Source organism: Lepus europaeus, chromosome 7, assembly GCF_033115175.1.
Source record: "Lepus europaeus isolate LE1 chromosome 7, mLepTim1.pri, whole genome shotgun sequence".
NCBI lineage: Eukaryota > Metazoa > Chordata > Mammalia > Lagomorpha > Leporidae > Lepus > Lepus europaeus.
In genome coordinates this window covers 109,101,164-109,115,096 of record NC_084833.1, presented here as the reverse complement: position 1 = coordinate 109,115,096, position 13,933 = coordinate 109,101,164, and the positions used below count along the sequence as shown (strand labels likewise).

At 41.5% G+C, this 13,933-nt stretch overlaps 1 protein-coding gene across 8 annotated transcripts in view; it reads right to left on the bottom strand.

Moving 5' to 3' along the window:
- The window catches only part of TBCEL (tubulin folding cofactor E like), an 89,346-nt gene that overhangs the window by 56,989 nt on the left and 18,424 nt on the right, over nucleotides 1-13,933 (bottom strand). For all 8 annotated transcript variants that reach the window (XM_062197219.1, XM_062197217.1, XM_062197215.1 and 5 more), the window contains 2 exons: nucleotides 8,521-8,670; nucleotides 6,021-6,160 (listed from right to left, as the gene is read on the bottom strand). In XM_062197219.1, the coding sequence (XP_062053203.1) occupies nucleotides 6,021-6,160; nucleotides 8,521-8,653 (273 nt within the window). In that variant the 5' untranslated portion in view covers nucleotides 8,654-8,670. The remainder of the gene's footprint in view (nucleotides 1-6,020; nucleotides 6,161-8,520; nucleotides 8,671-13,933) is intronic.

Genomic DNA, 13,933 nt, shown 5'->3' with positions numbered 1-13,933 from the left:
AGTGGTTGGGACTTGGAGATCTTCTCTAGGCAGCTCCAGACGTACTGCCAAAAGTGTGCATCCAAGGAGAGAACCACAGGTGAAAGAGAAAGGAATCTTTTTTGCAGCAGCAGCAGCCCTATTGTATACATTTCCGTCTCAGGAGCTGGAAAATCACTGTGAAGTGGATCTGAAAACTCCAAGAAGGTTCAGAGGAGAATACCAGAAAGGCCTCACATTCACTGTTTCATCCATTTCACTCAAGATGTGAAGAAATGAACTACACTTTACACAAAATATATTAAGCTTCTGCTTGGAGTATAAGAAATCTATACCACTCTACATAAGCTCTTGCTTGATTTCATTTGCGACCAAATGATTCCAAACCTGTGTGTAATAATGGCTAGAATTGGGAGTTCAGTCTACGACCACAGCACAGACACAACACAGGGATGCCCATACCGCATTCTAGGACCTTAACACTAGCATGAAGAATTTTCATAGAGAAGGTGGTGACCCGCTAAAATTTACCTCTTTCTTTCATTTTTTAAAATAGTTTCTTATTTATTTGAAAGTCACAGTTAGAGAGAGAGAGGGGTAGACAGAGACATCTTCCATCCATTGGTTCATTCCCCAGATGGCTGCACCGGCCAGCACTGGGCCAGGCCAAAGCCAGAAGCCAGGAGCTTTATCCCGTTCTCCCACATGGGTGGCAGGAGCCCATACATTTGGGCCATCTTCCACTGTTTTCCCGGACCATTAGCAGAGAGCTGAATCGAAAGTAGAGCAGCTGGGACCCAAACCAGCACTGGTATGGGATGCTAGTGTCACAGGCGGCAGTTTTACCTGCTATGCCACTATGCTGGTCCCTATACTTTATCTCTTTTAAGGTAAAAAAGGACAGGAACAGCTCTCCAACTAAATCAGAAAATAAGTGCTAATTACAGAGCAATTCCAGTGAATTAAAAACAAAACAATCTTTTTGCTAAGCATTCCTCCCCCTACTACTTAATAGTGTACTTCAAAGGTTCATAGAAAACACATATTATGAAAAGCTATGCATGAATTTCAAATTTTTTTTCATCAAAAATATTTATCTTGGGGTTGGCACTGTGGTATGCTAAGCCTCAGTCTGCAGCATTGTCATCCCATGTGGGCACTGGTCCATGTGCTGGCTGCTCCTCTTCTGACCCAGCTCTCTGCTGTGGCCTGGGAAAGCAGTGGAAGATGGCCCAAGTCCTTGGGCACCTCCACCCACTTGGGAGACCCAGAGGAAGCTCCTGGCTCCTGGCTTGGGATAGGTTCAGCTCCAGCCATTGCAGCCAGTTGGGAAGTGAACCAGCAGATGGAAGACCTCTTTGTCTCTTCCTCTCTCTGTGACTCTACCTCTCAAATAAATAAAATCTTTTACAAAATTTATCTCTTAATTCAATTTTCTCATGAAATTTTTAATAGTAATTTGTCTATAATAAATTGAGAAACACTTTAAAAAAAAAAAAAACAGTTTAAAAGCTCAAAGGAGCCAGTGCTGTGGCATAGCAGGTAAAGCTGCCCCCCTGCAATGCCAGCATCACAGATAGGCACCGGTACATGTCCCAGCTGCTCCACTTCCAATCCAGCTTCCTGCTAATGCACCTGGGAAAGCAACAGAAGAATGGCCCAGGTGCTTGGACCCCTGCACTCACATAGGAGACCCGGAAGAAGCTCTTGGCTCCTGGAAAGTGTCTCTCTCTCTCTCTCTCTCTCTCTCTCTCTCTCTCTCTCTCCCCTACTCTCTGTAACTCTGCCTTTCAAATAAATAAATAAATTTTTTTTTAAAAAATGTTTCAAAACAATTCCTGGAGGGTTTCTCAAGGCTAGCAGATATGCAGAATAATCTTCATAGTCTGCATGTTTACTACTACATGGTGAGAATAAAAATTTAGAATAATTATTCCTCGACAGTGCTGAAATAGCCTATAAAGACAAAATTGGACTAGAATCTGCCCACTCAAGCACAAAAAACAATATGTTAGAATTAAATAAATACTTTCTTTAACAGGCTGAAATTAAAATCTATTGGGGTAATCTCAAACTAATGATAAGATTCAGGAAAATAAAGTATTCACTACACAGATAAATTTACTAATGTTGGAAAAGTTTCCCAATAGCAAAGGCTGACAAACATTGAGTTTTTAGGTCAGTGCATTGATTTCTCTTTGTTAAACTCTACAAATAAAAAAGATTCCCCAAGCTGAAATAAGTTAAGTACGCTTATGTGCAGCAACACAGAGATGAACTTAGATCACCTTTTGGGTCTCTACAATCCTGATTTAATAGAGGATCCTCGACTCTGGCTTCTAAAAAGGAAGAAACTAAACCTATAAGAAAAATGAGGAAAGGGTTTTAAGATAACAATCTGTAATTTATACCCAACCTATTCTCTACATCACCTGAGTGGCTAATTCCTCCCTCCTTTCAACTATTTAGTTTAATTTCTTTTATTGAAAGGTTTTGATAAGATGAGGAGAAATAAAGAGATGCCTTGGGAAAGGTCAGACAAAATTCTACTCAGCCAAAAATTCAAATCAAAAGCAAAAATATGCATTTTTTTACATGTGGATACCCAATTTTAAAAGGGTATAAACAAATCTTTGCCTCCCACAAAGCATTCCATTTTTTACCCACATCCATGTTAGTCTCTGAACATTTAGCAGCCAGCAGTTTAAACTACATAAGATGCCAATCCTAACTCATAGCATTAGTGAACACTCAAAAACATAATAGAACAAATTGCATTATTTTGTTCCACATTGCTATAGCAATATTGGCTGAGGCAAAATTGATGGCTAAGGACAAATGATCATTTTGGTAATCTGGGTTGTAATGGAGTTGAAATGTAGTATCTCAAAATCATGACCTATGAGGCATTTGTAGCCCGGCAAAGAGTTTGACCAAGAACCCCAAATCAATATTTTTTCACTGTCAGAATTTCTTCCATTTCTCTGTGCTATGATAGATACCCTCAAAGATTGAGATCAACTACACTTAAGGACAGAAGGAAACATGAGGAGATGATAAAGACAAAAATAGGAGCCAGCACTGTGGCTTAGCAAGTTAAATGGCAGCCTGCAGCACCAGCAACCCATATGGACACCAATTCAAGTCCTGGCTGCTCCACTTCCAATCCAGCTCCCCGCTAACGCTCCTGGGAAAGCAGCAGAAGACTGCCCAATGCTTGCACCCCTGCACCCATGTGGGAGGCCTGGGGGCTCTCCTGGCTCCTGGCTTTGGCCTGGCCCAGTCCTTGCCATTGCAGCCACCTGGGAAGTGAATCAGTAAACAGAAGATCTCTCTCTCTCTTTTTTTCTCCCTCCCTCCAATTCTGAGTTATAAATAAATAAAATAAATCTCTAATAAATAAATAATTAATAACACATTGGAAAATGGAAACCTGAAAGTAGCAGCAAATGTCTACTTGAAAAGTACCTAACAGCAGACTATTAAGCACTTATGGGAATACACAGGGTGTAAATACAGCACAAATAATTACAGCCTTCTGGCTATATGTCAGTGTAGCCTGAGAAATATTTAATACCGACCTTTGTCTAAGCACAGGAAAAACCTGAATTGCCTGGCGTAAACTGTGTAGTGACCCAGATGACATACATCTTCCTTGTGAGGCAGCACCTACGCCACATCAACTACATTAAATTCGTCCCACCATTTAGCAAAAGCTCGCGTACATGCTCAAAGCATAGGTCAAAGCACAAAACCTTTGTGAAATGTTCTACTCTTGAGGAAACAAATGTCAGAGACAGCCTGTGAACAGAGCAGCTGCACTTTTTCACAGGAAACAGGCCCATGCAGGGCACACATCTCACAGAGATTCAGCAGCAGGATGGTTAGGAGAGCTGTAGAAGAGAAGGAGGATTTTTGCATTTGTGCAGTGTGGACAGATCATGCATGGCAATTCAGTGTCTCAAAGGACCAAGAAGGCACAGACTGTAATCTGTGCAACAGTGAACCATTCTAGTGCTTAAAAAAGTAAATACACAAGTGCAAACAGCTATTATTTTTTAGAATAGTCCTATACATGTATTTACATTAATAAATCACTTGCATAAATAAATACATGCCTTTACATTAAATTAATAAATACACTATACATGTATTTACATAAATAAATCACCATTTACATTAATAAATTTAGAAACCAGGTAGTGAGGAGAGGCTGTGTTGTGGCAAAGCAAGTTAAGCCTCTGCCTGCGGCTCCAGCATCCCTTACAGCTCCTGATTCAGCTACCTGCTAATGTGCCTGGGAAATCAGAGACAGATGGCCCAGGTGCTTGGGCCCCTGCATACCTGCAGGGAAACCGGGAAGAAGCTTTGGGCTCCTGGCTTCAGCCTGGCCCAGCCCTAACTGTTGCAGTCATTTGGGGAATGAACCAGTTGATGGACAATATCTCTCTCTCTCTGAATCTCTCTCTCTCTGTGTAACTCTGCCTTTCAAGTAAATAAATAAATCTTTAAAAAAATCAGATGACATGTACCTCCAAGTTTTGGTAAAAAGTCTAATAAAAATAGGAACTCTAACTACAAGCACAGTTACCAGATTAATCAAGACTAAGAAACAGGATAATATACAAAAACTGAACAAAACTACTTACTGATCAGTTTTTCTTAAATAGGAAATCTGTCACGGAATTTGTACAGGATTCAAAATCTACAAAGTATTTTTCTGATCATTTTATCAGCAAGCCTGGCCTACAGATGAGCTAACTGAAGCACTAGCAGAATAAAGGAGTTCCTTAAGATCACAGGAAAAGTTGGAGTAATTAGTCTTAATCAACTCTTAACATATGATGATTTTATTCATTAACACAGTCAACAAACAAACATCTGATCACCTAATATGCTCAATATGCCCGGCACTGTTAGTAAAAAAGATAAAAATCTCTACTCTGCGTAAGCACACAGGCAGGAAAATTGTCAGGTAAGCTGAGACAGGAGCTCTGGGATAATCTGACTCTGCCCAACCATGTGCCAGGGGAAAATACGGAAGACTAGCTACTTGGCCACATCTTAAAGTATGGCAAGAGAGACAGAGAAAGAAAGCAGCGGGTCCAGGATGAGTCAGGGCAAGGAGGATTTTCAGGTCAAGAGTTTAAGGCAGAAGCAAATGGCTCAAGATGCAGACAAAGTGCTAGAAATCACAAAGAGCCATATGACGGAGGCCACGATTACAAAATGCACATCTTAGTTCCTATGTAATGAAAGCAACCGAAATGCTTCACAGAGAACAGTGTCACGGTCATGTTTCATTCATTACAAGGAGTGTGATGTGGCCCTGTGAAAACAGCTTAGAGACAGCAGGACACAAGCAGACCCAGGAAAATCCATTAGGAAATATTATCAATAGTCAAAGCAAGAAATAAGAGCTTAAATTAAGGCAGAGACTGAACCATGCAGAGAGAATTAAATTTCCCTTATTCTTTGGGGTAGCTTCTATGTGGTAATGTTATAATCAGGTAGGTAAATTATGTACAACAATAAGAGAGAATGATGTGATATTATTATTTAGGTACTTAGTCTAGAGTTACTCTAAGGTCCAAAAACCTCAGCTCTGTCGAACCACTGAAGAGATTTGATAATATAAGTTCTAAATTATTAAGGATAAATTTCAGTAACCAGAATAAATATTTTTATAAACCTTAGTTTCAGGATCTAGTAAATTTTTTGTTAATTCATAGCAATACATATTGCAGTAGAATAAGCATGGGATGTGTGAAGTAGTGAAATGGTAGGGAATTTAGTACTTGGCAGCCTAAACCACTGTAGTCTCATTAACCTCCTGAGGCCTGGAAACAAATTAGCAATAGCACAGCTATTCAAAAAATCATCATAGATGCAGTTGATGTAGTCAGTTATTTATCTTGAGACACACAGAAAATGAGAGTCTCAAGTGAGAAGCAGCAGTCAGCAGAACACATCATGACACAAACGATGATACAAGGCCTAGTGCTGCCCTTTCACAAAACGCAGCACTGTAAGAACTTTACCTCGTGCCAGTCTTCGAGCTTGTTGTCAGAAAGATCTAGCTCCGACACGTGCGCACAGAAGGCAGCAATTTCTTTTTCATCTCCTGCACAGGTTATTCCACAGCTGTTCAGCACTAGCACACTTGGGAGGTTGAGGCGATCTGAAGCACAGGGAACAAAAAACACTTTCCACATCAGCCCAGTTCTTGTCTATGTATTCTCAGCCCCCAGAAACTGTCAGGAAACAAACATCAAGCCCTGTGAAATTATGTAAGACCTGGAAAATGCAGGAAAAGAATGAGATCCTAGGAAAGTGAATTCTAAGAGGAGACAGCCAAATATGGCCCAGGAGGAGCTCAAAATTACTGAACTAGTACCATCAACAAAGTCCTCTAAGCTTTAACTCTCAGCAGGATTGCTCATCTCAACTACCAACAACAGAGCCCCATCCATGCTATCTATCCTCTTATCATCCCAACACCAGACCCACACAGTTCAGGTCTGGACCACCACTTCCTTCTTACTGACCTTGAGTCTTTGTTTTCAAAAATGTAGTTCAAAAGTATTCTGGACAGCTCTTTTCTGTCTGCTGTGTACCTTTACCTTTTATTGCCTTTGAAGATCATTCCAATCCACGAATCTACCTGCTAAACCTCTTCTCTTCAAGTTCATTATTACTGAAGTCTCCTTCACTTAAGTGGAGCCATTCAAAACCTGCATCACTTTCTCTCACCTTTGGCTATGAATTCTTCTCTTTCATATCCATGTATAGTTTGTCCCTTATGAAAAGTAGCCTTCTTTGTAACAGGAGAAAGTATTTCAGAGTCTTAAAAGATTCCATGAATTTAGGTCAAACTAAAGTAATAACTCTTTGAATACTGCCTGGTTCAAAACTGTGTGTCAATAAAATCACTCTTACTATCTCTATAAAAAGAACAAACATGTGAATTCAACTCTTCATTATCTAGTTGGTATATTACTTCTGAAGATATTATTTTAATGGAAACTATAAATTATATTATTTTTCAACTTCATACTTGTGAATATCAAATTTCTCAGAATAAGAAAGGATCCTAGGGCCGGCGCCGTGGCTCAACAGGCTAATCCTCTGCCTCGCGGCGCCGGCACACCGGGTTCTAGTCCCGGTCAGGGCACCGGATTCTGTCCCAGTTGCCCCTCTTCCAGGCCAGCTCTCTGCTATGGCCAAGGAGTGCAGTGGAGGATGGCCCAAGTGCTTGGGCCCTGCACCCCATGGGAGACCAGGATAAGTACCTGGCTCCTGCCTTGGGATCAGCGCGGTGCACTGGCCGCAGCACACCAGCCGCGGTGGCCATTGGAGGGTGAACCAATGGCAAAGGAAGACCTTTCTCTCTGTCTCTCTCTCTCTCATTGTCCACTCCGCCTGTCAAAAAAAAAAAAAAAAAAAAAAGAATGGATCCTAGAAAAAAATTACCAAGAACAAAGACTACTTCTCCTTGCCATTTCAGGTTGCATAGAATAATAAGATAATTGCATGAAAAAATAGTAAACAGTAACTAAAACACTGAACCCATATTAATCCCCCATAATAACAAAAAACTATTTCTAAGAACTATTAATTTCAACAGTAGGCTAAAGGGCAAACAAAAACATACCTCATACATTCCTAGTTATAGAAATTTGCTCACCTCTAATCCCTCTCCTAGAATACCTTTCTCTCCTCTCTAACCATACTACATTCTTTTGTTTTTAAAGATTTATTTATTTATTTGAAAGTCAGAGTTACAGAGAAGAGGCAGAGACAGAGGAAGAGAAAGGAGAGAGATCTTCCATCTGCTGGTTCACTTGCCAAGTGGCCCCAAGCTGGCTGAAGCCAGGAGCTTCTTCCAGGACTCCCATGTATGTGCAGGGGCCCAGAGACTTGGCCCATCTTTCACTGCTTTCCCAGCACATTAGCAGGGAGCTGGATTGGAAGTGGAACAGCTGGGACTCGAACTGGTGCCTATTACGGGATGCAGGCACTGCAGATGGTAGCTTTACCCTCTATGCCACAGTGCCAGCCCCCAAATTCTACATTCTTAAAGGACGAGTTCAAGGCACACAGCTTTGAATTCTTTCCTGATCATTTTCATATTAATTGGCTATGTTCTAAATTTATTTCCCAATCACTGTGCTATTCTTTGGCTCAACAAAGTACCCTGTGTTCTATCTTTGTAAATGTGAATGTTTTAATGCAACTAAACTGTAAGGTCCTTCAGGGCGCAGCCCAGCCTGTCCCCTCCACGTTCCTTGAAAGAATATACATTTGAAATATTGTCACTCAAACAGTATTCCTGCCTGAGTGCAACCACAACATCTCTTGATCAATCTGGAGGAAAACTAGTCCTGTCTGGTTCTTAAGAAAATAAAAATCATAGAAAGGAGGAACGACTATTTGACTCCTAATTCAAAATAAAGAAAACCATTTGCAAACAAAGGCAATATTGTAACAACTTCCTAAGCAAGCTCCAGGAAGTAAATGCTTGGGTCCTATTAGTCTTACCTTTCATAGGAGAGCCCTGAGGTGTGGCAGGGACATGGACTCCCATCCCAGGACCACGGCGGTAGGGAAAGTTTTCTGGACTGTATTTTTCACATAACACTTGCATAAAACTTCTTCCACTAGGCTGATCCATCTTTCTTTCCTAAAATTCTGTAAGAAAATGAGAAATCATCAAAATCATTTATTTATGTAAGAAATATTTATTGAAAACCAATTGTTTATAAGGCATTACGCTAGGCATTGCAGGCAAACAATCCATGGTCACTACCTCCTGAGATGTTACAATTAAGGGAGGCTTCTTATGCAGACAAATAACAGCAATAACTGCCCTGTATATGATTTTTTTAAAAGATTTATTTGAAAGACAGAGTTACAGAAGAGTAGAGAACAGAGAGAGAGAGAGTCTTCCATCTGCTGCTTCACTCCCCAGATGGCTGCCACGGACGGAGCTGCGCCAATCCAAAGCTAGCAGCCAGGAGCTTCTTCTGGGTCTCCCATGAGGGTGCAGGGGCCCAAGCACTTGGGCCATTTTCCACTGCTTTCCCAGGCCATAGAAGAGAGCTGGATTAGAAGAGGAGCAGCCAGGACTAGAACTGGCACCCTTATGGGATGCCGGCACTTCAGGCCAGGACTTTAACCCGCTATGCCACCGCATCAGCCCCTGCGTATGATATTTGCAAAGAGAGGAAAAGTGCTATAAGATTCAGAAGAGGAGGCAGTCACTTCCTAAGCATAACAGGAAGACTTGGGCTTGTGCAGAGGGTTTATGTGGTGAGTAACTGCGAAAAGGGCCGAAAAAGAAGGTATAGATCGAACATTAGCTAAATAGTTTGAGAGAATTTTGTCATATCTGACCTTCACAATACATACTCCCCTTCTTTCAGAGGAAAAGAAACTTTCTAACTTTATATACAGGGCTGCCTGTATACGGGAGTGAATATGTGACTAGTTGTAGCTGATGGGATAGTTACAAGACATTCTGGGGCAGCTTCCAGATATCATCCTTAACAGACGGCCAGAGTCTGCTATCTGCCCGCCTTCTTTGTGTCTTCCTCCATTTTGTTGCTGAGAAATGTTATCTTGATGCCATCTTGGCCCATTCACCCATGAAATATAATCCAAGTAGGGTGGGACAAAGGGCTAAAAGGTGCCTGAGTCCCTGAGGACTTCATGGTAGCAAGGGGCCATCCTGGTACATACTTGGGATATTTCAGTGATAGAGAAATAACCCCTTTATTTAAGCCACCGCTGTTTTCCATTTTTTGGTTACTTACAACAGGACTTATTTTAACTAACATAGAATATCACTGGTTCTAAGTTTGGGTACAGTCTTTCCGGTTTTAACCTCAGCTATGGGTCCAAATATTCGGCAACTGTGGCACTGTCTCAGTACTCATGCCTATGTTAAAATAGGCACAATTAAACAACATGCCAAATTCTGACAGCTTAAGAGGCTGGCCTATGCTCTGTATTAATTAGTAATAAAGAAGTAGGCCCCTATAACTGCCCTCTGTGATTCCAACTACCAAGTAGCAGGCTATTTTATTAAAATACTACTAAGAGTGAGAGAGACATGGAGTGCTAAAAATAGAAGGGATATCATGGGCAAAGGTCCAGCAATGAGAATGAACAATGGTGTTCATGAGTAACTACTAGAGATCTGGAGTTGCCACAGTGGCATGACCATAGAATAAGAAGAATCTAAATGGGAAACTCAGAGGAGATCTTGTGTGCCACATCAAGAGGCTGAACTTTGTCTTACAGGAAACAGGAAGAAACTGGAAGGTTTTAAGAAAGAAAATATGATCAAAAAACACTTTTTCTGTGAAAACTCATCCTTGGGGCTAGCATTGTGGCCCAGCGGGTTAAGCTGCTGTTTGCAACGCAGGCATCCCATATGAGCACTGGTCTGAGTCCCAGCTGCTCCCTACTGATGTGCCGGGGACGGCAGCAGAAGATGGCTCAAGTGCTTAGTTCCCTGCACCCATGTAGGAGACCCAGATAAAGTTGCAGGCTCCTGCCTTTGACCTGGCCCAGCCCTGGCCATTGCGGCCATTTGAGGAATGAATCAGTGGACAGAAAGTCTCTGCCCCCGCCTCCAAGCATCCTCCTCTCGTCACTAGCATCCAGCATGATTGGAATGGCAAGAAAGGAGAACTGAAAACGGGGATGAGGTGTAAGCACCACCCAGCTCTCACTGCCTGATAGTTGTTGCCCTCAGATAAGCCACTCCATTTCTCTGGGACTCAATACCTCCATCTATAAAATATGACATTAATATCAATACTACTTGGATTTCAGGGTTGCTGTTGAGCCCTAAAATGTATCCATGCACTGCTTGGATTTCAGGGCTCTCCAAAAGCTCTAACATATACGAATGCTATTAACCATCAGAAGGAGTTTTAGTAGGGTAAAATGCACATGGAGTTAGGAAATGAAAGGTCCCTTACTAGCTGGGAGAACTTCGGCTAGTTATCTAACTTCTCTGTAATTTTCTCAAGGATGGATGCTTTAAACCTTCCTCTCAAGTGTGTAGTAAGAATTAGGAAAAAGTAGGATCATAAAAGTAGTCATGAAATATGGCCCATGCCATAGACTTCTACCAGGACCAAGTCTACAGGACTCTGTGAAACCAATTCACCAATGCCTGGAACATAGCAGCAGGCACTCACACAGCACAGGTCCATCCGTGGAAAAGAGGTTGTATGTGTAAAATTTACCAAAGATTGACCATGGAATACATTTCATAATGAATATACCACAAGTCACCTTGGAAAAACAGGGCTGCTCTCTATGTAAGATCCTCATTTGTGGAATTGACATTGTAACACAGTGAGCGAAGCCACTGCCTTTAATCAGGCATCCCATATGAACACCAGTTCTAATCCCAGCTACTCTGCTTCCAGTCCAACTTCCTGCTAATGTGCCTGGAAAAGGGGCAGATCAGATGATGGCCCAAGTATTCAGTCCCCTGCCACCCAGCTGGGAGACCTGGATAGAGTACCAGGCTCCTGGCTTTGGTCTGGCCCAGCCCTGGCCGTTGTGGCCATTTGGGGAGTGAACCAGGGCATGGAAGACCTCTCTCTCTCTCTCTCTCTCTCTCTGTCTCCCTCTTTCCTCAACTCTGCCTTTCAAATAAATAAATCTTAAAAAAAAAAAAAATCCTCACACATAAGTCTAGGATTAGAGCCTGTTGAGTACAAGATTACCCACATGGAGTGGAAAGTGTCTGCCTAGATGCTGCCCTCTATCCCAACACTGACTGTGTAAAACCTGAACTGTGTTGTGTTCCTCTAGGGCTTCAAGAACCTTCAGGATGGGCCGGCGCCATGGCTTAACAGGCTAATCCTCTGCCTTGCAGCGCCGGCACACTGGGTTCTAGTCCCGGTCGGGGCACCGGATTCTGTCCCGGTTGCCCCTCTTCCAGGCCAGCTCTCTGCTATGGCCCGGGAAGGCAGTGGAGGATGGCCCAAGTCCTTGGGCCCTGCACCCCATGGGAGACTAGGAGAAGCACCTGGCTCCTGGCTTCAGATCAGCGAGATGCGCCGGCCACAGCGGCCATTGGAGGGTGAACCAATGGCAAAAAGGAAGACCTTTCTCTCTGTCTCTCTCTCTCTCACTATCCACTCTGCCTGTCCAAAAAAAAAAAAAAAAAAAGAGAACCTTCAGGATGAAAAGTACTTGTTCAATGTTAACTTATCACCACCAACAGCAGACCACACAGAGCAGACGTTATGCCACTAGCCACAGGCACCATGGCTCTTATCAAAGACCTGTCTCAAGCAGGATGCCAACAGAATTTTTTGAAATGTTTCACAAAAAAACTCAAAGAAGTTACATTGCTATCTTTCACATAATTGGCAGTTCAAAATAAAAAGTGTGTGTGGCTAAGGAAGGGTTTACTGTCACTATAAAAATCATGGTCAGCAAGTTTTAGCAGCATATTTTACATGGAGGTTTTAAAAGCACTTCAATTCAAATTATACAATTCAAGGCAAATAATCTTACATACAATTTAAATATAGAGTAGAGACACATTTAAGTTAAAATACGTCCTAATAAGCAAGCAAATTTGGTGACTTAGAAGTTTTTTCCTCATGGCCAATGCCTTAATAACTCTTGCAAATAGATTTATTTGTTCTTTATATGGGTGTTTTTACAGTTCTTCTTTTTCTAAGACTAAAAAGCAACACCAAGCACCTTCATTGGTCATCTTCCAAGATATCCTATTGGACTTGCTTTCCAGGGATGCAGATGGTGTGCACATTAATACAATCCATGAGTTTTGAATTAGAACATTTAGATTGCAAAATGGATTAGTAATATAAATCCACTCAAAATCTGCTGGGGCAGTTTGAGGAGGAACAGCAGGTGGGAAAGGAAGGTTGGAAACCAAACATTGAAAAATGAGAAATTACAGGATGGAAAAAGATCTTTAACTGGAGTCATTTAAAAGGTTTTCAGGTGTGTGTGTGTGGAAAGCGGTCGCTAATCTCTGACTTTCTGGAAATAACAGGCATCAAATTACATTAATCTACCTCAACAGTTGGCTGAGCTCTAACATATTTGTAAAACCATTCTGAATTGGTGCTTAAAGCCAGGGAACCTAGAATCTTGGGTGATGTCCCTTCATTCCATTACATGTAGTGGAGTGCATGTGTGAAAAATCTCAATTCCCTTTTTGCCTCAAGATCCTGACCATAATGTTCTCTTGTCAGGAACTTGGAAAAAATCAGAATAAAGTGCAAGTTGGAGGATAAGGTGCCCAGAACAGTTTTGCCAAGTGGATTACTATCACAACAGAACATCCAGCCACCTAAATACTCTCAACTGCCATCAAACAATTGGTTCTTTAGGTTCCCAGCTAAAGGGTCAGCTCAAAATTAGGATAAAACTCAAAACAACTGAAAACATATGCTATGCCTGACCCAAACCCCAAAAGATACATGAAATATAAGCTCATGCTGGGATGCCAATGCAGAGTAGTATCCTTCAGAAAGCTCACATATTTCCAGCTTTGCTCACAACTTCCAAAAAATCTAAATACCACCACACAAAGTGACAAGGTACAAATTTTAAATCTGACAAAAATAAACTTATGTGCTTGTGTATGCCTAGAATATTTCCAGAAGGATAAAACAGAAATGAATAAAAGCAGTACCAACATTGACCCCAGAGAGAAGAAATGTGGAACCTAGTGGAAAAGATTTTTCTATTGTTTGCCTTGCAGAACCACTTGAGCTCACCAGATGCATACATCATCTTTTCCAATACAAAATATTTTTTAACTAACATATTTGGGAATGATCTACTAACACATCAAAAAGTTTACTTCTTATGATTATAAAGCTCCTATGAAAAAAGTCAAATTGAAAATTTTGAATGCAGAGCTTGCAATATTAAAAATAATTTT